The sequence below is a fragment of the Aotus nancymaae genome, unplaced genomic scaffold, assembly GCF_030222135.1.
Source record: "Aotus nancymaae isolate 86718 unplaced genomic scaffold, 86718_ANA_hifiasm-v0.15.2.pri h1tg000004l, whole genome shotgun sequence".
Taxonomy (NCBI): Eukaryota; Metazoa; Chordata; class Mammalia; order Primates; family Aotidae; genus Aotus; species Aotus nancymaae.
This window is the reverse complement of record NW_026988415.1, coordinates 36,533,348-36,560,616: the sequence shown is the minus strand read 5'-3', so window position 1 is coordinate 36,560,616 and position 27,269 is coordinate 36,533,348. Positions and strand designations below refer to the sequence as shown.

The 27,269-nt window shown below is 39.7% G+C and overlaps 1 protein-coding gene across 3 annotated transcripts in view; it reads right to left on the bottom strand.

Moving 5' to 3' along the window:
- Nucleotides 1–27,269, bottom strand: part of DCX (doublecortin) — a 112,732-nt gene that overhangs the window by 25,561 nt on the left and 59,902 nt on the right. For 2 of the 3 annotated variants that reach the window (XM_012451754.3, XM_064361700.1), the window contains exons 4-5: nucleotides 6,780–6,882; nucleotides 4,673–4,810 (exon numbers count right to left, since the gene is read on the bottom strand). In XM_012451754.3, coding sequence (XP_012307177.1) covers nucleotides 4,673–4,810; nucleotides 6,780–6,882 — 241 coding nt within the window. The remainder of the gene's footprint in view (nucleotides 1–4,672; nucleotides 4,811–6,779; nucleotides 6,883–27,269) is intronic. The other variant, XM_012451756.2, reaches the window with a different exon arrangement.

Sequence of the window (27,269 nt, the reverse complement as noted above, 5' to 3'; positions counted from 1 at the left end):
ATGGAAAGAGAGAGAGACATGTCTTTCTTTACTTTTGAAGCCAGGCTTACCTTTGCTCATCAAAATGGCAAGTCCTGGGTTAATCAAAGCGTGGCACTGCATAAGCTTTTTTCAAATATCCCATAGGAGCCTCCTGGGCTCAGATTTTCTCTTTTTACCACAGTTCCATGGCCTGATTTAAAGACAGACATCGCTAATAGGACTTGGATTCTTCAGGTCTGCCTAGTGAAAATGAGTTCCTTGCAGCAATATTATATGGACAACCAAATCCTTACTTAACTTGAGTTTAGGGCTTAGCAACAGACATTCCATTTGGGGCAAACTCAATATTGGCAGAAGTGAAGATTAAATTTGAAGGGAATAAAGTAGAAGGATTTGATTTATTCATGGGGCAGAACAAGAAACGGACAACTTAAAGTCTAAAGACTAAGGAATAAAGAATCAAATTATAGCACAAATTACAGACCAAATAGCATCAATTTACTAAACCTCAAGTCAGAATGAATCTAGCTATTAACTGAACCATGAATTGGACCGTGTGTGTGTGTGTGTGTATGCGTGTGTGTGTGTGTGTATATATATATATATATAGTCTTTCTTTTGTCTTCGAAGGAAAGTAGTTAAAATTTCCTGGAAATTATTTTCCATTGGCCTATCTTCCATAACCTTTTGTTACTCAGGTTGAACGGAGGTTTATAAATACATTCACAAGTTCCAGATCCGAGACTGACTAACACAGGATGGAAACAGGGTGATACTACCATGTCCTAGAAATGAACAGAGCGTTTTTGCCCCACCTAACACTATTATCATTTGGTTAAGTGTATTTTAACCTGTATATGTCCCTGGCTAACAGCTAAAAAAATGTTTGAGGCCGGGCGCGGTGGCTCAAGCCTGTAATCCCAGCACTTTGGGAGGCCGAGGCGGGTGGATCACGAGGTCAAGAGATCGAGACCACCCTGGTCAACATGGTGAAACTCCGTCTCTACTAAAAATACAAAAAATTAGCTGGGCATGGTGGCGCGTGCCTGTAATCCCAGCTACTCAGGAGGCTGAGGCAGGAGAATTGCCTGAACCCAGGAGGCGGAGGTTGCGGTGAGCCGAGATCGCGCCATTGCACTCCAGCCTGGGTAACAAGAGCGAAACTCCGTCTCAAAAAAAAAAAAAAAAAAAAAAGTTTGACATTTTATGAAACAATTGTTTCTTTTTAAATCTCAAATATCTGTAAGGAGAAATTTATGCCAAGTGAAAGTATGCATTGTCCACAGCTTATCATTCTAGTTACCTGCTTTTGTTTCTGTCTGAGCTATTTTACAACTCTGCAAATTGTAAATAACTGATAACAATGGAAAATTATCCTTATCTATAGAGATTCAAATTCTGAATAACAATGATGTCAAATCTCAGAGAAGGCAAAAATCTTGCACAAATCCCAAAGCTAGGACTCTCCAACTCCCAGGTTGGAATGGTCCTGAGTGAGGTGGAAGCAGAGAGAGGAAAATGGGCATAGCAAATCCTAACCTTAGCTAAGGTGCTGTTTTGCCCGATATCACTTTGCTCTTATGGAATGTTAACTGAATGAATGCCTTGGACTAGGCTCTAAGCAAACTGCCATGAAATGGGCTTGGTTATGTTACAACCCTTCAGGGTTGGAATCATGAGGAGGCTCTAGACACACTATCTGAGATTGGCCCAAACATTCTGGCAATTGCCATAAAGATTGTCTAGACTAGGGTTTGACTTCAGTTATGTTCATGAACATCATGAACATAAATGAATATTCCAATTCTTTAAACTGAGAACACCACATTAGATTGGTGGTAGGAAATGGGTTATTTGTAATTTTGATATTTGCCAAGCAAATTCCCCTCATACACCTAAATTGGTTACTTTGTTTATTATGTGGTTTGGAATAAATGCTCATTTCTTTTTTTTTTTTTAAGTGAAGGAGTTATGAAAAAGCAAGAGCAGATCTTGCCTGCCAAAGCCTGGGTTGGGTTCTATTATATTATAATTCCCTTCAATTTGACAAATATTCATTGAATTCTAATGTATTCCTGTTATACTTTTGATATCTTAGACTCAGTGAAGTGCATATTTTGTAGAAGGAAAATTCTATAGGTGGCATTCTGGAGATCAGTGATTTGACATACATTTAAACTTTGTGTAGTTATAGGTAGTTGTGTTCATGTGTGCTGGGTAACCAATTGGATCCAGTCTGCAAAGAGAATCTATTTACTTCAAGCTGATAACACCTAAAAAATTTCTATCTGATGGGTTATATGGTGGTTGAAAAACGGATGTACAAATTATTCAATATTACTTCCTTTAATAAATAGTCTAGTTCCTCTCTCTTTGAATATAGGTTGAACTTAGTGACTGCTTCCAATGAACATAACAAAGAAGAAGTTGAAGTGTTGGCTATGGAGACTAGACCACAAAAGGGACTAAATCTTGTTTCTTTATTCATTCTCTTGGATCACAAACTAAGGTGGGAGATCTTGCCAACAGTTATATTGTAAGTGAATCCTACAGCCCCACTTGAGCCTTCAGATGACTGCAGCTCCTACCAATATTTTTACAACATCCACATGAGAGACTCTGAGCCAGAACCACCTAAATAAACCACACTAGAATTTCTTACCCACCAAAACTGTGAGGTTAAAAATAATGCTTTTTTTTAAGCCACTAAGTTTTGGGGTGATTAATTTGTTTCACAGCAAGATACAAGTAATACAGGCTAGAAATCCCAGAAATAGTTACTGCTGTTTCTGAGAAATGACTAGCTAAGCAATTATTGCCAGACTTTATTACTCTTGACCAAGTGTTTTAAAGTGTATTTTTGCAAGTCTCTGCTTAAAAACTGTCCAATTTTATTCTCAGCACAAGTGTTAAAACCTAGGTCTTTGTAGTTCGAGCAATACAAATTTGCTTAGATACAGATTTATGTGCTGTTCTGTACACTTGATCAAGATAGCATCAAGGCACATGTATTTTTATTTCTTCAGCAAACATGATCTAAATGCTTGATGGATCTCTAACACCATGTTGTGTAAAATAGGTACTTTTGTATATCTATTTATTTGTAAATATTATTGGAGCATCAACTAGGGCCCAGGCACTGTGCTCTGCACTGAGGATATGAAAATGAACCTACCACATTGCCCTTGAGGGGCTCAGTATTTAATTGGGGAAGTACACACATAAACACATACTTTACAACACAGTGTGGTGAAATTTACCCCAGAGATATAAATGGCATGCTATGGTATTGCAGAGGCTGAAACAACTATCTCTATGTGAGGTCTTGAAGGATGAATAGGAGTTTTCAAACAGAAAAAGCTGATGGGTAATAGGGATGGCATTCCAGGTGTGGGGGAACAGGGAGTGCAAAGACATGGAAGTATTAAAAGCCTGAGCTGCCTTTTCATACTTTAATTTCCTCAACCCAAGAATAAAGAGATGGCTGGTGATATGCATGCTCCTGGCAGTGTGAGGCAGGCAATACAGGCTATTCATCTTGGCACAAGCATTTCAAGGCCATCAGGCTGCTCATGATGCCCCAAACTGAAGCGCTCTTTTGTTTCCTCAAGGCTCTCAGACTGCCTGCAAGAATTCTCATGATAAACTCTGAGCCTTGGAATGACAAATGTATGTCTTTTGGACCATATAATTTCCTTAGTGTGAAGAACCTCAAATTGTGCATAAATCTAAGCTTCTGAACTTGGACTTCTGAGGCCTTTTATTTTTGATATTTGCTATAAAAGAATAGAAGACATTGCCTCTTAGATCAGTGCCACTCAAACTGTGGGTCCAATACAAGATAGAGTTCACATCAGAATGCGAATCAACATACTGCTGCCTTCATCAATCAAATCAGGCTCTGAAAAAAAGTGCTGAACTAAATGGTTTGCTTAATGGCATAGTTTATTTACATTTGGCACAAGCTCCTAATCTTGCCACAGACTGACTGGTAACAAATAGTTCATGGGTTGGCAGTGATCAATAGACCACATGTTTTAGGTAACTCACTACCCATTAAATAAAATATTCTATGGTAAATCACTTAGTTTTTCTTTAGAACCCATCTGTGCTTTCTTTTCCCATTGTGAGGTTTATACAATTTATCTTGTCTCCCTATATATATGCCATATATATATATATATACACACACACATATATATATATGTGTGTATTTATATATATATGGTATACTTGTTTCCATTTTTGTTTTGGCTTCTAATTACTTCAGAGTCAAATTTGAAGCTCAAGTGAGTCAACTATGTTGACACTTTGGGGTGTTTTTTTTTACAATCTTGTTCTTGATTCTGATTTTCAATTTCAGGTTTATGGTTAACTTGATCATTCCATTGAATATGTTTTTGCCACATGATGTTGAAGATGATGAAAATGATGACAACCATGACACTAAGCATTACAGCAAGCATGGACAATGGGCCAGTTTTCTGGTTTGCATCCATTTGAGTGGAATAATGGTTGTAGCTGTGCCTCCATGATTCCAAACAAGTTTGACTGTTTTAGTCTCTGAATTGATAGAATGGAGTTTCATGGAGACACAGTGGTGTTCATGAGGAACTGATTCCTCTGCATGCAGAGGGTTTTATCTTCCACAAATGAAGTCAGCGTGCACAGTTAGGAAAAGAGCACTCACCGTCTTGGTCGTTACCTGAGTCAGCTGGAGACTTGCTTCGGCGCATAGGACCAGGGCTCTTGGCTGAACTCTTCTGAGGTGTTGGGGATGCCTTTGGGCCAGCTGTAGCTGATGGGTTTCCCTTCATGACTCGGCATTCTGGGACAAAGGGACAAAAACAGCTTAGTAGAGGGTAAAACAGGCTCAGCACATTATCAGCCTCTGGAAACTGGAGTAACTACCACAGGCCAAAGGACCTAAATGGGTTAGGATTACAATGTGGTCCTTATTATTGGTAGGAACCATGGTTCTAGGGAAATGTGAAAAAGCCACCTGGGCTAAGGTAGGTGTTTAAGACCCTGAATTATGGAAACAAGGGCAAGAGTCCAAAAGTACATCAAGTAAGCAGATCAAACAGTCAACTCAATCATTTATGGACAAGCTAGCTATGCCTCAGAATAGCACCTATTAATATAATGTTTAATCAATTTCCCTGAAGTAGAGATTAACAGCTCAGAGGCTATAGCTACACAGATGAAACATCCATGAGTAATTAGAAGGATAGGTAGGGAGCTACCACTTATTGTCTATTCCATGCTACATGTAATAGTCACATGATGGGTATCATGTCACTTTATATAAATAAGCACTATCACTCCACCATCTTGCATTTATAGAATTTTTTTTAAATTTCCCATGTATGTTACTAAAATCCCTTATGCTGGTTTAATGAATATATGGGCCAGCAGTGACTCTGCCACTCAAAACTTAAGAAAGCTTACTGGTGTGTGGGAGAGTCTGCCAAACATTCCTGCATTTGCCCTAGCCTCAGTCTGACACATTTGGAACACCCTTTCTATGCAGGTCACTCAGTATCCCCTACTATGGTCATTTTGGGCACTAATAGTGCTAATTTATTAGAAGGATTATTATACTCATTTTGCTGATGAGAGTACAAAAAATTAACCCCCCTGCCTAGGACCACAAAACAAGAAATTAGTAGATCAAGGACTAAAAGTCAAGCCTCCTGAGTTCCAGTTTAGTGCTCTTTCCACTACCGTTTCTCCAACTTTGTGCTGTGATGCACAAAGGGAAATCAAACAGCAGGATAGAGATATAGTCTTTCCTTTAAACACTTTCTTGTTGCCTCCTACTTAAAGGTGCACTGAAATGTAAATTAAACAGACAGATTAGAGGAGCTTTTCTGGTAAATTGAATATTTTAGAAAACTGAGTTAAGCAGAAAGCCCCTTTTGTTTGTTTCACTTCTTATTTTGGTTGATGACCTTTAGTGATCACTGCCCAGAGCTGAAGATATAGAAGGTATAGAAATTGGACATAACTTGGGGTTTGTTTAGCTATTCTATAGTCATTGCCTCTTCCTGAAGAGAACACAGCAGAGATGCCACCTCTTTCAGGGTTCTTGTCACTTGAGTTATTTATAAAGTCTATATTAGCAAAATTTCCTTTGAGTTTTTTCACACTTTGCTTCTCCTACATGGGAAATACGCTTTGAACGTGTCTTTGCATCAGCATCACATTCTAACCTTGTTGCTGCATGAGCTAATTACCTTTAATGTATACCTGGAGCTTGGACCCAAAGAAAGAGAGATGGGAAGATGATTAGATCCTTCTTATGATTAACAACCCTCTGTAATCCTGAATCACAAGGTAGACAAATAGGGCAGCAAGTCTGATGTTGCAAAAAGGTGTGGAAGAATCTCTCTAAATTGGAACCATAATTAATGAGCTAAATAGCTGGAAGATGAATAGGAAAAAAAAAAGGATATGTATAATACCCAAGTTCTGACTGAAAATGTTCCTTCCTGGAGTCTGATTGTACCTGTTATCCCATGTGACACAATATATGGTTCAAGAAATATGGTCATTATTGGGGTAGATAGTGAGTTTTATTGAGTTTGGAGCCTGGGGCTCTGGGACATCCAGTTGAACTTTCAGTTTTACATGTGTCACGACACATGTTTCCAAATATACAGGAGAAAGACAAACATTATAAGCCCTTGAAGGATCATGCATGGGTGTTCTCCACGCCATACAAACCTGTGGAAATCCAAAGGGATAGAAGGGGAGAAAACAATGGAGCAATAAAACCCAGTGGTTATGCTTACCATTTTCATCCAGAGAAAAGTCATCCTGAGCATAGCGAAATTTTTCAGGACCACAGGCAATGAACACATCATCATCACCAAAGAAATCATGGAGACAAGTTACCTATGGAGAAAGCAGAAACACTAATTGGTATATGATGGTCCTGTGACAATGAACCTCACACTATGTTGACAAGGGGAAAAGCTTTACATCCAGGCCATTATCTTCAGCTCCCAGGGGGTTCCTTTTTCTCAAAATACCCACCACACTCACAGTCTGCATCATGACCCCTAGTGAGTGATGGTAGACTGAGTACCATTGTCTATCCATGGTTCATGTGTGGTAGTTTCGATTGCATCAAGAGTAAGACTGAAACCACATCCAAATGGAATACCCTTTTCTGAAGAAAAGTCAACCAGCAGATGGCCCTACACATGTCACCTTTTCTCAGAGTCTCAAAGATTCTGAGCTCCTGGCCCAACTCTAGGGCAAGGGCTGGTCCAAGGCAGATGAGAAAAATCTGCAGCCTGAAATGGATAGACCCTGTAGCTGAACCACAAGTGTAAATGTGCTGCTTCATAAAAGAAGGACATAATTTTTGAACTGCTTTGGATACACAAAAATTGAACTTTTGCTAAAAGCTGGCCAAGAATACCATTTCTTCCTGTGAAACCAGAAGAGGAAAACTTAAAACTTCATCATGAGCAATGGGTCCCAATAGGCCTGAGTTTCTGCTGGTAGATCCATGTTCCCAGGACCCTCATGCCTGCTAGCATCCTAAGCATTACTGCTTCTCCACAACAGAGAGACAGTCTCCCCAAACCCCTTTCTGCACAAAGAGATGAGGGTCCCTGGCAAAGTATGTTGCTCCCTGCAGTCTCCCCACTTCTCGGCTTTCCTAATTACATCTGATAATTAGTCCAGCACATCAGGGAAACCCCAGGAGGAACCATAGAGTCAAAACATGCTTATCCCACTTCTTAGTTTGAAAGTGTTCAAAGCCTCTAATTGTTCTAAGTTTCTCATTCAAGCTGCCAGCAATGGCTTTCCAGAGGCGTGGTGCTCACGAACTAACAACAGCTTGCTGGGTGCAGAGAGCAATATGTTACCTTAGAAAAATATTTATATTAATAACATCAACCCCACCCAAGGTTAACTTAATCCCTGTTTTCTCAGCCAAAATGATTGCAAGCCTTACACAAAAGGCGATATACTTAAAGATTATCCCCATTGTGTCAGCCTCCCAATCATCCAAGAGATGCCCAGAGAAGGAAAAGCGGCTCAAAGGACTGCAGAGTCACTCTCATTAAGCCTCTTTCCAGTCCTGGGTCCTGACCTCATCAAATTGGCCAACACCTTTCTTCAGCCCACTTGTTCTTCACCCATTCATTCCATGATCACAGAATGATAATCAGAGCTACCAACTAATTGAATGCTTACTCTGTGACAGGCACTCTGGTAAGTACTTCCAAATCTGTCATCTCATTTTACCCTCACAAGAAACCCTAGAAGTCAGTATTTACTGTCATTACTATTTTAGACTTGGGAAAGCTGAGACCCAGACACAATAAGTAAGTTTTCCAGGTGGAAATCAATGAGGCCAAATAAACACAGATTAATCCAACTTCAAAGCCTGTCCTTTTAACCACTTGGCAATACAAAACATTTACATACAGATCAGTCACTGGAGAGAAAAAGATGACTAAGACTCAGGCCATGACTTCATGGAACTCACAGTCTGATGAGGTGAGATACAGTGAAACAGAGCATTTTGTTCTGTTGGTGCTGTGAAAGCTATTGATTACCATGTCCAAATAACCCTAGTCATTGGTTAGCACTGTTAGTTCAATAGGCATCCTGCATATTGTCCTGGTAGTGGATCCAATGACAGAGGCTACATGGTTTTGAGTATAGCTGCAGATCTCTCACCAATATCTTGGACCTTGGCTCAGTAAAATACAGAGCCCTTAACTCTGACACACCAAATATCTTCCAACTATTTACCTGCCACCACATCCTTGACCCTGAAGGCCTCTGCCATATCTTCTTATTCGAGGCTGCCTTTGACCCTGACTAGCTGCCTTTATTTTTGGTCATGAGTCAGGAAAACCTCACCCACGGATACCCCTCTTTTAGTGGTCTCTAGGATTTAGCACTTTGTTTCAAGACCTGCCTGTATTTTCATGAGGACTCAGTTCTCCCCATTGGATCACGGGTTTCTGAATCTAACAACCAAATTTATACCTTGCTCTGTATCTTCCAGTAGTTCCTTGTAGAGAGCTTATCACATAGTGAAAATTTACTTAGGGCTGTTTCTGCCTCAGCTGCATGCAAATAAGGTAAGAAACAGGAACTTTCAGGGACTTTGTAAGGATATACAAAGACAGATAAGTAGGAATAAGAAAGATGAAATCAATTGTGGCAGATGCAGAGATTAACATTTAGAGACTTTAAAAGGTAACACAAATACACAAATCTAGTAAAAAGAAAGTAGAAATAACTGTGAATACAGAAACTATTCTTCACATAAATATGCTAATTAGTTTGAAAACAAATGTAATGGATGATTTTTGAAGAAAAGTCTAAATAATCAAATTAGCTCAAAAAGAAATAGAAAATTGAAACTAATAGCTGTAAAAGGAATTTAGTAAATAATTCAAACAGCAATCTTCCCTGCAAAGTCACCAGAGCATTCATTTTGGATGTATTTGTGGAAATTGCTTCCTAAGAAGAAAACCTAAAAGCTCCAAAGCAGCCATCTCAGACACATGCCATGATATCTTATTGTAGGACAATAATGCCTTACATATTGCTCTAGGGGTTGCTGTTACAATGACCCACCCTCCTCCAACCCCAAGCCTCTCCACCGGCACCAAGGCTTTGGGAAAAGCCTTTGGCTAACCCCCACTTTGGGGAGCTTCTAAGAAAGGCAAAGTCCCCTACGCTTCTGACAGACTCACAATGGTGTGGCTGGCTTCAAACACATTCATGTTGCAATCCAGCTGTTCAGCATCAGATTTCTTTGTGTGATCCCATTCCACATTTTACTGGCTCCCAAATGTAGACAAATGTACTTTGTGCATGCGGATACCCAGCTTTCCTAAATGTCTTGGCTATTGAGACACAGCAGCCCCCCATCTTTGTTACAGGGTTGGGAAAATAGATTGCTCTCCATCTTAAATAAGAAGAACTCAAAACACGGAGTCAAAATGGTACATAGCTGGCTATGGCAGAGTTGGGACTAGCATTCAGGTGTCCTGCTTCAATTTAAGACAAAACAGTTCAATTTCCTGAAAGAACATATCTTCCTAAAGCCCTGACTTCAAAGGCATATCTATAGCCTAGACAGGAGAGTCTATATTTGTCCTAATCAGTGCCTACTATGCATTAGAACATCTTACTGGATTGAAAAAATAAGTTTCTTTAAGTATCATATTTTTAATCTATGGATAACAAAACTTCTGTTCATTACTGTAACTGAGTATATATTTTGGTTTCTCTTCAGATTGCATAAATCTTTTGCCTTTTACTAATAACTGAGTATATGGTGGAGAAGGAGGGGGAGAAGGAGAAAGAAAAGAAAAAGAGGAAGAAGGGGGAGGAGGAGAATAATGGACTATAAGAAATAATTCTGAAATGAAACTCACACTCACTTAACACCTGCTTTTTAAAATTCCATGGAAGTAATGTGATACAAAGTCCACCTTAGCTTACATTACACATGTACAATTTTCCAAATTAGTTTTTTGAGATAGAATTTCCATTACAAGGGGCGACAGAAATAGTAAATATAATAATCATTATGATATCACTTACAGCATCCTCAGGGATCAAAGGTCTTGCTGACATCAGCTTCAGTATGAGTCATACTTGGATTCTTAAGTCAGAGAAGAGAACACAAAGGCATGACACCTACCTTTATAATTAATCAACTTCCAGCACAAAATCTATAAAATCAACTCACATTAACATTGAACCACTAACTCAATGCTCTTCCAAAAAAAAAAAAAAAAAAAAAAAAACCAAACAGCAGGTGTTGGGGGAAGGGAAGCCAGCTTGGCTGTTCATTAGCATGAACAATAGATTATACGGATAGTCTAGTGGCTTAAATGTCAAAGTACAAATGTGGAAATGGAGACAACAGAACACTGTGTCGGAGCAGTTTGAGTCTATTAGCTGCAAATAGAAACTTCACTGTGTGACTTGATTTAAGCTTGATTAGATTCTCCATCCACATATTATGGATGCTGGCAGTTCATTTTTGAACATGCTTGTTGCTAGTAGATTCTACATTTCACTTACCTAACTATTCAGAAAGAAATGTTATCTTGAGAAGTAAGTCTTGCTCAGGTATCTATGATGCTCACTTTTAACTTGTATTTTCATCGAAAGTTCAATTCCACTAATATTGATACATTAAGTACTTACTAGGGCAAAGAAACTCTGAGAGAGATACAGAAATGTACAATAAAGAGTCCTGTCTTCAAAGAGTAGACAACGTAAGAAGCAAGTCATAATTACACAGATAATTGGAATACAAGGCAGACTGTTGTTAGCACCATTATAAAGATGCAAAGAAAAAGGGAAGCACAGAAGACAAAGGGAATAATTCTAATTATGAACTGGGGAAGGCTTCACAGAGAAAAACTGTCTTGAAGGATGAGTGGGATATAGGTTGATGGAGGTATTCCAGGCAAAAGTAATTGCAGAGCAAAGGTAAGTACCTTTTTCTTAACAGCCCTAGAAAGAAAAGAGTTGCATCTTTGTTGACTACAGTAAGACATTCTGATCTTCCAACGCTGTGCACAGCACAATTGCCTAGGCTCACCTACCAACCTTCTGCACAGGCAAAACATAGAGTTATCTATTGGTGGAATTCAGGGTGAAGAGGAGGGCAGAAAATGTCTATGAGGAGGAGTCGCTGGAGTGGTAAAGAAGAAGGAAACATTGTGGCAAGGAACACAAACCACATTGATTTTTCAGTCTTGCTGACAGTGTGCCCTGCCTATCAAGAATGGCAGGCAAGTTTTGCAAAATGAGTTAATAAAATTTCAGTAAACATACCAGATGAGGCTTTCTCTAAATGTCACTGCTACTCGTATTTTGGAACATTTCCCACCTGCCAGCCCTGGACCAGCTCCAGTCAGAGGTTGACACAGAGTTGACTTGGTGAGCTGCAGCAGCAACCTTTCTAAAACAACCCTGACTTTAAAAAAAAATTTTTTTTTTATCAGACTCATGTTTCTGGGGTTATCTTGAAGTATTACTTGTGGGTTTTTTATGACAACATTTTTGCTTGCATAACAAGCTCCTTGGTTCTGTACTGCCTTTTTTTTTGGCACAGATCTCTTTATTCAGTGCCCTGAACTTCCCCAAAATCTGTGCCAAAATAATAACAATGACACTTGCACTTGTATGGTAGTTGTGCTGTTTTTAAAACACTTCCACATTTATAGTATTTTATGTTCTCTTTCATACCTGTAAGTCTCCTCTCAACCCAATCCAATCAGGCGTTCATTCCAATTGCTCCACCAAGGCTGCTCTTGTCAAAGTCAACAATGGCTTCCATGTTGTCAAATCCAATGGTCCTTCTCTGGCCTCATCTTACTCAACCCATCAGCAACATTGGATATAAGTTGATCGAGTTCTTTTGGGAAATACTTTCCCTTCTTTGCTTATGCAAGATCACAGTCTTCAAAATTTCCTTCTGTTTCAGTCTCCCTTGCTAGATTCTCTTCCTTTTTAGACTTCCAGTATTTGAAAGCCCCAGTGCTCAGCATCTCTTACTTTTTATTTAATATTTTTACTAGGTGATCATATCCAGTTCCAAGGCTTTGCACACTGCTATGGTTTCAATGTTTGTTTGCTCCAAAACTCAAGTTGAAACTTACTCCCCAATGTGGCATTATTGAAAGGTGGGGTTTTTAAGAGGTGGTTGGATCATGAGGGCTCTGGATGAATGGGTTAATGGATTAATGAGCTATCAAGGAAGGAGAAATGGTGGCTTTACAAGAAAGAAAGTGAGACCTGAGCTAGCATGTTCAGTCCCCTTGCCATGTGATTCCCTGTACCACCTTGGAACTCTACAGAAAGCCTTTACCAGCAAGAAGTCCCTCACCAGATTTGACCCCTTGACCTTGGACTTCACAGCCTCCAGGAATGTAAGAAATAAATTATGTTTCTTTATAAATTACCCAGCTTTAGGTATTCTGTTATAAGCAACAGAAAATTGACTAAGACACACGCCATCTATATACTGAATACTCACACATTGATATCTCCAGGTCCTTCTTTCCCCTGTACTCTAGACATGTATATCCAACTGCCTGCTCAGTATCTCCACTTGCTTGTCTGATAGGCATCCCACATTTAATATGCCCAAGACTAAACTCTTATTTCTCTCCTCCATATATTACTTCCCTTCAGGTTTCCTTATCTTAAAAAAGGTACAATTGCAGGCGTGGTGGCTCACGCCTGTAATCCCAGCACTTTGGGAGGCCGAGGTGGGTGGATCACGAGGTCAAGAGATCGAGACCATCCTGGTCAACACGGTGAAACCCCGTCTCTACTAAAAATACAAAAAATTAGCTGGGCATGGTAGCGCGTGCCTATAATCCCAGCTACTCAGGAGGCTGAGGCAGGAGAATTGCCTGAACCCAGGAGGCGGAGGTTGCAGTGAGCCGAGATCGTGCCATTGCACTCCAGCCTGGGTAACAAGAGCGAAACTCCGTCTCAAAAAAAAAAAAAAAAGGTACAATTGACACAGTTACCCAAACCAGAAACCTGAGAGTCATTTTTGATTAGGAGTCACTTTTCTCCCTCACCCTGGTCACTGTACTAGTCTAAAATACACTATAATATAGTCTCATAACTGGTGTCTAGGCAGCATGCCCTCCCCATGCCCCACAAATACCTATTCTGTTTTGTATAAAGCAGTCAGAGTAGTATTTTATAATTTTAATCAGGAATATAACTCTTCTGTTTAAAATCCTTGAAAGCCTGCCCAACACAGATAGAATAAAATCCAAACATTTTAGGTCCCTGGGTGGGGGAAGGGTGGCATCCATATCTATAGCTCCAGGCCATGCTTTTTCCCTGCTGGAGCCAGGGAGCTGGGCTGCTTGGTCCCAAGATGTGTCCCTGACAGCCCAGCACACCAGCTGTGGCAGACTGTGGCCAGAGTGCCTTTTCAGGCCTGACTTTGACTCATCCTTCCTTACTGAGTGGGGCTTCCCTGCAGGAACTCCAATAACTCCAGCCAGAGGCTCAGGGGCAGAACTCTGATCTCCCTGGGCCTGAACCCCTACAGGTAGGGGTGGCTGCAGTTTCTGTAGACCAGCAGACTTAGCCTTTCCTCTTGGTAGTTCTGAGGAATCCAGGCAGCCCAGATGAGTGGGTTTCCCCTCAGCGAGGCACAGCCTCTCCACCAAGGGACAAAGTGTTTCATTAAACAGGTCCTGTTCCCTGTGCCACACAACTGGATGAGACTCTTCAACAGGGGTTGTCAGACACCCTACATAGGAGCGATCCTACTGGCATCAGGTTGGTGCCCCTCGAGGCCAGAGATCCCAAAAGAAGGAAGAGGCACCCATCTTTGCTGTTACTACAGCCTCCTTGAGTAACATCTCCAGGTGTGGAGTGAACCAGATGAATAGGACCTGGAGCAAACCCCCAGCAAACCAGAGCAGACCTACAGAAGAGGGTCCTGACCACTGAAAGAAAAACAAACAAATAGAAAGCAACAACAACAGCATCATCAACAACAAGAGTCCCCACGAAAACCCCATGCAAGGGACAGCAGCCTCAAAGATTGAAACTAGACAAACTCATGAAGATGAGAAAGAATCAATGAAAAAACACTAAAAATGCAAAAGGGTGCAGAATTGAAAGGAGGATGAGATGGATGAATTGACGGAAGTAGGCTTCAGAAGATGGGTAATAAAAAAACTATGTTGAGCTAAAGAAGCATGTTCTAACCCAATGCAAAGAACCCAATGCAAAGAACAGATCAATGAGACAGAAAATTAGCAAGGGTATTCCAGACCTGAACTCATCTCTGGATCAAGTGGACCTAATAGACATCTACAGAAGTCTCCAACCCAAATAAAGAGATTATACATTATTCTCAGCACCACATGGCACTAATTCTAAAATTGACCACATAATTGGAAGAAAAACACTCCTCAGCAAATGCGAAAGAACTGAAATGCTAACGAACAGTTTCTCAGACCACAGTGCAATCAAATTAGAACTCAGGATTATGAAACTCACTCAAAACCACATAATTACATGGAAATTGAACAAACTGCTCCTGGATGACTCCTGGGTAAATAATGAAATTAAGGCAGAAATCAAGAAGTTCTTTGAAATCATGAGAACAACAAGACTATGTAATGGAATCTCTGGGACACAGCTAAAGTAGTGTTAAAAGGGAAGTTTATAGCATTAAATGGCCACATCAGAAAAGTAGAAAGATCTCAAATTGACAATCTAACATCACAATTAAAAGAGCTAAAGAGACAAGAGCAAACTAATCCAAAAGCTAGCAGAAGACAAGAAGTAACTAAGATCAGAGCAGAACTGAAGGAGAGAGGGGCACAAAAAACCCTCCAAAAAATCAATGAATCCAGGAGCTGTTTTTTAAAAAAATTAACAAAATAGATAGATGATTAGCTAGCTTAATAAAAAAGAAAAGAGAGAAGAATCAAATAGACACAATAAAAATGATAAAAGGGATATCACCACTGATGCCACAGAAATACAAACTACCATCAGAGAATACTATAAACACCTCTATACAAATAAACTAGAAAATCTAGAAGAAATTGATAAATTCCTGGACACATACACACTTCCAAGACTAAACCTGGAAGAAACTGAGTCCCTGAATAGACCAATAACAAGTTCTGAAATTAAGGCAGTGATTAATAGCCTACAAACCAAAAAAGGCCCAGGAACAGACTGATTCAGAGCCAAATTCTACAGAGGTACAAAGAGAATCTAGTACCATTACTTCTGAAACTATTCCAAACAACTGAAAAGGAGGGACTCCCCCTAACTCACTTCATGAAGCCAGCATCATCCTGATACCAAAACTGGGAAGAAACACAACAAAAATAGAAAACTTCAGGCCAATAGCCCTGATGAACATCAATGCGAAAATCCTCAATAAAATACTGGCAGACCAGGCGTGGTGGCTCATGCCAGTAATCCCAGCACTTTGGGAGGCTGAGGTGGGTGGATCACCTGAAGTCAGGAGTTTGAGACCAGCCTGGCCAACATGGGGAAACCCCATCTCTACTGAAAATACAAAAATGAGCCAGGCATGGTGGTGGGTACCTGTAATCCCAGCTACTTGGGATGCTGAGGCAGGAGAATCACTTGAACCCAGTAGGCAGAGGTTGCAGTGAGTGGAGATCACACCACTGCACTCCAGTCTGGGTGACAGAGCAAGACTCCATCTCAAAAAAAAAAAAAAAAAAATACTGGCAAACCAAATCCAGTAGCACATCAAAAACTTATCCATCACAAACAAGTCAGCTTCATCCCAGGGATGCAAGGCTGGTTCAACATATGCAAATCAATAAACATAAAAAGAATCAAAGACAAAAAATACATGATTATCTCAATAGATGCAGAGAAAGCCTTTGATAAAATATGACATTTCTTCATGTTAAAATCCCTCAATAAACCAGGTATTGATGGAGCATGTCTCAAAATAGTGAGAGCTATTTATGACAAATTCACAGTCAATATCATATTGAATGGGCAACAGCTGGAAGCATTTCCTTTGAAAACTGGTACAAGGCAAGGATGCCCTCTCTTACCACTCCTACTCATCATAGTATTGGAAGTTCTGGCCAGGGCAATCAGGCAAGAGAAATAAATAAAGGGTATTCAAGTAGGAAGAGAGGAAGTCAAATTGTATCTGTTTGCAGATGTCATGATTTTATATTTAGAAACCTCATCAACTCAGCCCCAAAACTCCTTAAACTAACAATCAACTTCAGCAAAATCTCAGGATACAAAATCAATGTGCAAAAATCACAAGCATTCCTTTACACCAACAATAGACAACCAGATAACCAAATCATGAATGAACTCCTATGGACAATCACTATAAAGAAGAGTAAAATACCTAGGAATACAGCTAACAAGGGATGTGAAGGACCTCTTCAAGGAGAACTACAAACCACTGCTCAAGGAAATAAGAGAGGACACAAGCAAACGGAAAAACATTCCATCCTCATGGATAGGAAAAATCAATATCATGAAAATGGCCATACTACCCAAAGTATTTTATAGATTCAATGCTATTCCCATCAAACTACCATTGACATTCTTCACAGTATAAGAAAAAAAAACACTTTAAATTTCACATGGAATCAAAGAAGACCCTGTATAGCCAAGACAATCCTAAGCAAAAAGAACAAAGCTGGAGGCATCACACTACCTGACTTCTAACTATACTATAAGGCTACAATAACCAAAACAGCATGTTACTGGTACCAAAACAGACATATAGACCAATGGAACAAAACAGCAACCTCAGAAATAACACTACACATCTACAACCATAAGACCTTTGACAAACTGACAAAAACAAGCAATGGGGAAAGGATCTCCTAGTCAGTGGATTAAAGACTTAAATGTAAAACCCAAAATCATAAAAACCCTAGGAGAAAACCTAGGCAATACCATTCAGCACATAGGAATGGACAAAGACTTCATAACAAAAATGCCAAAAGCAATGGCAACAAAAGCCAAAATTGACAAATGGGATCTAATTAAACTAAAGAGCTTCTGCACAGCAAAGGAAACTATCAGAGTGAACAGGCAACCTACAGAATGGGAGAAAATTTCTGCAATGTACCCATCTGACAAAGGTCTAATATCCAGATTTTACAGGGAACTTAAACAAATTTACAAGAAAAAAAAACCATGAAAAGTGGGCAAAGAATATGAACAGACTTCTCAAAGTAAGACATTTATGTGGCCAACAAACATAGGGAAAAAAGCTCAACATCACTGATTATTTGAGAAAAGCAAATCAAAACCACAATGAGATACTATCTCACACCAGTCAGAATGGTGATTATTAAAAAGTCAAGAAATGACAAATGCTGGTGAGGCTGTGGAGAAATAGGAACGCTTTTATGCTGTTGGTGGGAATGTAAATTAGTTCAACCGTTGTGGAAGACAGTATGGTGATTCCTCAGGGATCTAGAATGAAAAATACCATTTGACCCATCAGTCCCATTAATAGGTATATATTCAAAGGATTATAAATCATTGTATTATAAAGACACATACACATGTATGTTTATTGCAGCACTATTTACAATAGCAAAGTCATGAAACCAATCCAAATGCCCATCAATGATAGACAAGATAAAAAATAATGTGGTACATATATACCATGGAATACTATGCAGCCATAAAAAGGAATGAGATCACCTCCTTTGCAGAGACGTGGATGAAGCTAGAAGCCATCATCCTCAGCAAACTAACCTAGGAACAGAAAACCAGACACTGCATGTTCTCACTCAAAAGTGGGAGTTAAACAATGAAAACACATGGATACAGGGAGGAGAACAACACACACCAGGGCCTTTTGGGAAGTGGGGGTCGAGCGGAGGGAACTTAGAGAACAGGTCAATAGGTGCAGCAAACCACCATGGCACATGTACGCTTTTGTAACAAACTTGTACTTTCTGCACATGTATCCTGGAACTTAAAGTAAAATAATAATAACAAAATCCAAACACTTTAATTTGGCTCTAGATTATGCTTCTTCACATGTGCAAGCTTGTTCCAGCTGCACTGGTCTTTCTTTTCCTCAAACACATCGTGACCTTTTCTGCTTCATGTCCTTCACTCTTGCAGTTCTCCCCACCTGGAGGGTTCTAATCGCAGATATTCACAGGACTAGCTTTCTCTTTACCATCGAATCTAAAGTATCACATATTTAAGTCGGAGCAACACTCAACTTACATGCCATTGTTCTTTTGTTTAACCCCACAAATTAGACATTATTATTTAAAATTATTATATATCAGTATTACCTAGATTTACCTACATATTTATCAGTTTAGTTTGTCACCATTTCTTGTTACATCTCAAGCTTTTCTTCTGGGGCCGTTTTAAAATTAGGCATATGTTAGACCTTCCCATTCAATCTTCCATGCCTCTTAACCTCATTTTTATATTTCCCATCATTTTATCTGTTGATGCTGCATTCTGAAAAATAACTTCAAATCTGTAAGTTCATTCTTTCTCTCTTTAGATTTATTTAATTTGTTGTTTACCACACTCATTGAACTTCAAATTTCAATTATTTTTGTTTTATTTTTGGAAATTTTATTCACTTTTTTCCCAAAGTTGCCTGGTCATAGTTGATGGTCTGCTTTTCTTATTTCATCTTGATTCTGTTTTGTTTCTCTAAATAATCCATAATAAAATTGTTTTCTGTCCTGTGTCTGATAATTCTAATATCTAATATCTGAAGTCCTTGGGACTCTAAATCTCTAATTCTCCTTCATGGTGTCTTGTTTCCTTGTGTGCTTGATAACTCTTTTTTATCATGAACTCACATTTGGTTGAACTAAATCTTTGGGAATCCCAAAGGGCCTAGGTTGGGGATGCAATCCTCCAAAAAAGATGTAAATTTGCTTCTGCCACGTGCCAGGGGATACTAACAATGTGTGACCCCTTTTTAATTTCTAAGCTATGGTTCCCCTTGCCACATGAGTGGTATAAATGTGAACTTCAGACATGTGTAGGAGTAAGCTTTAGGTTGCAAATTCTCAGAAGGGTACCTATTGTAGCAGCACCAACAACAGAGGCATAGTAGTGGTCTTATTTATCTTGTTTATTTACCTGAAGTCATGAAAGAGACAAACAAGGTAAGAGGTGGATTTATTTTGCTGTCAGGCACTTTATATTTCTAGCCTACTGTTTTATTAGGGTTTATTCCTTTTAAAGTTCCTGGCTTAATGTGAGGGTTTCAGGTTCAGATTCTTCACTTTATAAAGTAGTCAATGTTTATAGCAGCATTATTCACAATAGCCAACAGGTAGAAACAACCTACGTGTCCATCAACAGATGAAACTGATAAACAAAATGTGGTATATTCATACAATAGACTATTATTCAGCTACAAAAGGAATGCAGGTCTGATACACACTACAACATGGACTTTGAAAACATTATGTTAAGTGAAATAGCCAGACACAAAAGGAGAAAGATTGTGTGATTCAACTTGTATAAAATATCTAGAATAGACAAATTCGTAGAGTCAAAAAGTAGAATAGAAATTTCCAGCAGCTAGTGGGAGGAAGGAAGAAGAAGTCATTGCTTAATGGTAACAGCTGGTTGGGGTGTTAAAAGTTTAAAAAGTTCTAGAACTAGATACTGATTAAACATATTGTGAATGAAACTAAAGCCACTGAATTGTACACATAAAATTATTAAAATTAATTGTACACATTAAAATGATAAAATTTATGTTACACATATTTGACCAAATTAAAAACATCAATAATGTAATATATCAAAACCATTGAATTATACACTTTAAATGGGTGAATTATACATTATGTGAATAATATAACAATAAAACTGTTAAAAATGTAAAAAATGGTTATTAAGATATATTCAGAATTTACTTATATTGTAGCCAGAAGGCTTTTCAGAATACTTATTCTGACATATTATTACAGAAACAGAAGTTAAATTTTACCTATTGGAGATGGCTTGCCTATTGCCCAATATAAACTAGAACCACCACCACCATGAGAATCTAAGCTCCACAAGAGTGGAGAGCCCTATCTGTTTGTTCCCGATTCTATCCCTACTAAGATAAAGTATAAAAAACCACATATTTAAAAATTATTATTAGCAGTAGTAACACATAAGAGTAAGAAGAGTCTAAAACCCATAATTGCATCTGTTTCATAATTAAGGATATTCAAAATAAGGTTATCTCTGGACCACTAGTGATCACTGTCCTCTGCATCTTATGGAAGAATAAGTCATAAGAGATTAAATTGACTTGTTTACTTAATTCTGGGTCTTTTTGTTTTCTAATTATTTGCCTAAAAGCAATACAATGTCAACCCCCTTCCCAACTAAAGACCATTTCTTTAATTGCCTGTATCACTCTATGATGAGTTTTGTCCTTTCTCCCTCTTGTACCCATTAAAGCATCCATTTCTTGAAGACACTGATTTCCTTTGGCTTGCCTTGTGGGGCTTAGCTATAGAATGTGACCCATCCCAGGGCCTTAAGAAACAATGTTGACTGGCCGATTGTGGAGGGAAAAATTTATATTCTTTTCCTACTATCTATACCACTTTCTGAGAATTCTAAGCCCCTCTGCAGCCAGTTTACCTATTCTGATAGCAAGTCATATTGAGGCTGACTCCCGTCTGATCCTCCAGCAGCTAGATCTGACTGAATCTCTCTCCACTCTTGCCTGATGAAGAGTGACTGGTCCTCAGAAGCTCTTTACATTGGTCTCTTTGCTGTAAAGTACCATGAGAAACTCTTGGAAGAGACTGTGTTCTGTCAATCCTTTTTTCCACTGGTCTTTTTAGCCTCAAAGCCAATGGTGACTCTCCTTACCCCATTGTAGAATTTCCCCCAGGAAACCCAGTTATATTAAATCTGGGCTGTCAGATCTCAGCTGAGATATTGGTCCTCAAATTTATTCTTTTCAATCTTTAAAATAATTATCTTTGAATGGTGAAGGGCCATAATGACCCTACACAGCTTTTGCTGTTTTACATGTGTCAGGTGTCCTTATCTTCATTACCTCATTTGGTTCATTCGACTCATTTTTAATAAATGAAGCATCAAGGTCCATGAAGGTTCAGTGACCTGTACAAGGTCACATTGCTGGTTAGTGACAGAGCTGACACTAGAACTCAAGATTGTCTATTTTATTCTGACATACTAGGTACCTAAGGTATACTGCAAAGGCATTTCTTAGACAGGGGAGAGCCAGGTAAGGAAAAACAGCAGGGGACTCTGGGTAGCATGAAAATACCAGTGGTGTGGGAAAGAGGGGCACAGGGGGGAGATGGGAAGGGATAAGACTTTCTACCCTATTTACCCAGAGCTGGTGGTGATTTAATAACCTGAGCTAGGCAATACCAGCCTGCTTGGAAGGCTGGCAGCCCCTCAATTCTCAAGGGTGTTTTTTCCTTATTTTTTCTTTGCCATTTTTCCAAAAGTCTGTGTCAGCTCCCACTGGGGGCCTCTCAAGGATGAGAACAGCTGCAGAGGCACTGGAGTTGGGCTGCTGAGTACATGCCCAGGACTGACACCTGCCCTTCCACAGGGCCCTGGGGACAAGTTGGCTCAGAGAAACAGAGACGAGACAGAACTCCATTCATCAGAAAGAACTGGGGTGGAAAAACCCTGCTTGATCCCTTGGCAACATTAAGCTCTACGGTTGGCTCTGGGCCCCACACAACTCTTGGTTCTGTTTAGTAAGGTCAATTAAAATACGAGAGTGTGCTTGTAGGACCCATTACAGTTATCTGTTGCATTTAACAGTTTCCTGGTGTCTGCTACACACAAAGCATGAGAGGGACATGGCTTTTAAATCCCATAGGGGAAGGAAGGGTTTGTTTAAAAAAAAATAAAAGAAAGAAAAAGAAAGATAGAAAGTTATTGTTTAACTGTATTCTAGGGTATAACTTGACATTGACTTACTGCTTTCTCTCTGGGCCTGATTCTTTTGCTATAAGGAGAGGGTGCTGGTCTAGAGCCTTTTGAGGTCTATGTCTTTTTTGTGTCACAAGCCCTTTTGAGAATTTGATAAAGCTATGGGTCTCTTCCCTAGAAAAAAATGCACATGTGCCCATAGATAACTAGTTTTCCATATAGTTTAAGGGGGTTAAGGATTTCTTTGAAGCTTGTCTATAGATTCCAGTAAGTGTCTTTAGACTAGTTGATTTCTGAGGTCTCTTCTAGCTCTGACACTCTATGAAACATTCCAGGTTGGACACAGTTAATGAGCAGTGACACACGGGCCAGAATGCTGGCAGCTGTCATGGAATCCCAGAGGCTTAACTGTACCCCCCTTCCCAGGCTTCCTGAGACTCCAGTCCAAGGGAAGCAAAAGGACGTAAGCTCATTCTCTGCAAACTGACTCCAAGGGAAGCAAAGGAGTGTAAACTGATTTACGGAAAACCAAAGACTAGAGTGTGCATCGGACCCATTGCCTCCCAGGTTGCTAGAATTTGGGAAGGATGCTAACTTTTCAGGAGAGTGCAGGCATGAGAGTCACGACCTCTAAATGTTCCTCAATGGTTTGTTGAGGATAGGAAAAAAAGCACGACTGCCCAGTTGGTAAGGGACATACAGCTTGATTGTAGATGTTCTGAAATTGTTACTTAGGAGCTAATCCTCAACATGGCTGGACAGAATACTAACGACCATAAACATACTGCATTTCCCTCCTTTGTAAGTGTATATTTTGCTACTCAAGAAGGAAGTTAGAAGGGAAGAAAGAATGAGTCCTCATGGGTACATCAACATCAGTCAGGGTACCAGTAGGAAATACATGACACTCTTAGAGTGGATAAATTGAGTGGAGTTTACTAAAGGGGACCAATTACAAAAGTATGGGCAAGATATAGACAAACCACAGAGGGTATTGTAGAATTTTGTGAATAGTAATAGTGAAGTTCATTACCACTCTTAGGCCTGAAGGAGAGAGGGGAGGTATCAGGAACCAAAACTCAAAGGGAAGGAGAGAGAATGACAATTATATAGAGAGAATACCCTGATGAGAGCTATGACCTCCAGTCAAGGGATGCCAGCAACCTCTCAGGCAGGGTGCCGGGAAATAGCCTAATTTCACACTTCTGCTCCTTGTCAGTGTTCTCCATTGGCTAAATACAGCTGGAATCCAAAAAACAAGGAGCCTGTTGATAAGAGTCAGCTTCCAGGGTGGAATAGAGTAGAGAACAGAAAGGAGATCTGGAGGGGAAGGCATGCAGAGTAGATCTGCCACTGCAGGTGAAAGGAAGGAGCTGTTGTTATAGCCTAGAATATACGAGAGGTGTGAATAGTGAACAAACAATCATAATAAAATACCATTTTGCATTTGGAAAAATCTTTACATATTTTGTTCTTCATTCACCCCATTGTCGCCTTTGAACCATATAGTTACCATGTAGGCAAACAGGTAGTATATTTTATAGATAAGGAAACTGATAGTCAGCCAAGTTTAGGTGATTTGCAAAGACCAAATGTCTACAAAAAAGATCATGGACTAGAACTTGGGTTTGAGCTCCTGGTCTATGACAATTTTCATTATATTGTGTTATCTATTCTGTGCCCTGTTTTAGTCCACAAAGCTATTCTGATAGTTCTTCAGTGATCTCCTGCTTCTTCTGACACACAGTCAATTCCACCACAAGAGCAATGATAAGGGGAAAAAGTATATAGACTTCTTCTTCTCATTTTTAGGAAAAGGTCAGTGTATTAGTCCATTCTCACACTGCTAATAAAGACATACTAGAGACTGAGTAATTATAAAGGAAAGAGGTTTACTCGACTCACAATTTCACATGGTTGGGGAGGTCTCACAATCATGGCAGAAGGCAAAGAGGAGCAAGTCACATCTTACATGGTGGCAGGGAGGACAGAATGAGAACCAAGTGAAGGGGGTTTTCCCTTATTAAACCATCAGATCTTGCGAGACTTATTCACTACCATGAGAACAGTATCAGGGAACCGCCCCTGTGATTCAGTCATCTCCCACCAAGTCTCTCCCACAACACTTGGGAATTATGGGAGCTACAATTCAAGATGGAATTTGGGTGAGGACATAGCCAAACCATATCAGTTAGTATGCGGGATCATGAGGAAACAAGCTGAGCTGGAAGGTAGGTAAGTGAATACAGTGTTCTTTGCACTCACTACTTTCCAGAACAGAGGTTCTTAGACCTAGTTGCTGCCAAACTATTTTAGTCAAGATTCCCTATCCTCTCTTGCTCTTCTCTCTTCTGACCTCTGGGTGTCCTGCCTTATCAACTATATACTTCCGGTGTAACAGGTATGATTGAATGAAAATGAAGAAATGACAAGCTCAAGGTGAACAATAAGAAAACAGAAACAATAAGTCTTTTAGAATCAACTGCAGAAAGTAAAAAGTATTTACACATTTTGTTCCCATTAGCATGTAAACCTCTATTGAGTGCTCAGAAATGAAAACCATGAGCAGATCCACCACTGAGTTTGCAATTAAGTGGGATTTGGGGAAAATTGTAAGTGTTCAATGTTATTAGGAATTGCAACAGTCTAATGGAAGTGATGAACCAGGCATTCACACAGATGTGAAAAAACCTTTTGGAAGGATAAGATTGCATATGCCTATAGCTGCTACCTTTCTCTCCCTGCTTGGGAGATAATTTAGTAAATACTAGAAAGCTCAAGGCCAGTAAGCTTTCAGAATTCACAGCTTCTGTCACCCAGTCTGGATTGCAGTGGCACAATCATATCTCACTGAAACCTCTGCCTCCTGGGCTTGAGCCATCCTCCCTACTTCAGCCTCCTGTGTAGCTGGGACTATAGGCACAAGCCACAAGGCCAGGCTAATTTTTGTATTTTCCGTAGACATGGGGTTTTGCCATGTTGCCCAGGCTGGTCTGGAACTCCTGGGCTCATGCAATCCTCCTGCCTCGGCCTTCTTAAGTGTGGGGATTATAGGAGTGAGCCACTGTGCCTGGACTGCAATGGTTCTTAATCAGGGATGACATGCCTCCCTCCAGTATCCTCCTCCCAGAAAATATTGGATAATATCTGGAGACATTTTTGGTTGTAACAACTTGAAGGAGGAGTGCCACTGACATCTAAGACATAGGGGCCTGGCATGCTGCTAAATGTCCTGCAATGCATAGGACAGTCCCCTACAACAAAGAATTATCTGGGTCAAAATGTCAATAGTACCAGGGTTGAGAAGCCCTGTCTAGGGCATTTGATGATTGTCAAGATATTTACCTTAGCCCTGGCCATTATACTATTCACGTCTCACCTCTGAAGATGGCTTTCTTGCTTCCACCTATGAATCCCAGGCTGGCCACTTCCAGAACTAGCTCCATCTCAACAGGCTTCTGGGCTGAGGCAGAATTTATCTCATTTTCTAGGGTGCTATTGCAATTACTATTGTTCATTGCTATTTAGTTTTTTACCCTTGGCCTTGCTTTAACCCTAATAGAAACTTATTTCCTAGTTGCTAACTGTTGTATGGTTAATGACTCAGCCTGCCTAGACCTCTGGTTTTTGCAAGCTTTTCTAGTCCTGGCATCCTTCCCAGGCTCTGAGAGCCAACTTCATCCATGGTTTCAGTACAACACAGCTCTACTCATTCCATTCTGGAACACCAAATAGGGTTTGGGCTGGCAATTACACTAGACCTGCTGCCTTTCGAATCTCTGAGAAAGGTGCCAGGCCCAGGGAAGAAACAACTCAATGAACTATCAGATAGCACAAGAGGTGCTCCTCCTGTGACTGTCAATGAAAGCTGAGGCTGGGCGGGGTGGAAGAGAAAGAGAGAGAGCGAGCAAGCAAGCATGCATTACGCATTGCACTCTGGGCAACAAATTTCAGAAGACTTTTGTGTCAACTGGCTTAAGCACAGGTAGAAAGCTGTCCTACACAATGTTGATTTAGAGCCAATTAAGCATAAATTCCATATTGAAGAAGAAAAAGGCAGAGAGTAAATTGAAACCCCAAAGTTAAGATAATGTCTGGTTTGGCCATTTCTCAAGTGTCAGCTTCATATGCCTAGAAAGGAGTATAAAGTAGGAATTTGGAACAACAAAAAGTATGACCATGAAAGCAATAGAACCAACCGCTGTTTTCAAACAAATCTCCATTCCTGAATTTTGAGACTCAGGTAGTATTGTGAAAAGGGACTGGCTTCTAGTCCTTGTTTAGTCACACATCGTTGTGTGATCATAGACTTAAATGGTCTATGCCTCAGGTTCCTGACCTGAATATTGGAGTGAATACTACATTGACCGCTTCATATTTTTTTTAATTTAGAACAAAAAAAGATAGTGCATATAAAATGCTTTGAAAATCATTAGTGCTATATGAATACAGATTACAATTACAATAACAAAAGATGTGTGACCTGAAAGAAAATGAAGTTGGATGAGGTGAGAAGAAGAAAAGCTGGCAAAGTGTATCTTGTTTTGTCAAAAAGAGAGGGAAATCTACTTTTTCTTTGTCCCTCTGAAGCACTTTCTACATTCCTGGCATGGTGGTAAATATCCTTTCATTATTATTATTTTACAAAATCTCTGGGATAAAGGATTCCCCAACATTACTAATACACTCCAGAATTGGTCTTTTATTCAAGAAAGTTGTCTTAATTCATTCACTTACTGAATAACATTCATTGAGTGTTCTTGATAAGTTAGCCACGGTGGTAACTGTTAAGGGCCCAGAGAAGAACATGACATGCCTTCTGTCCTCAAGGAGCTATT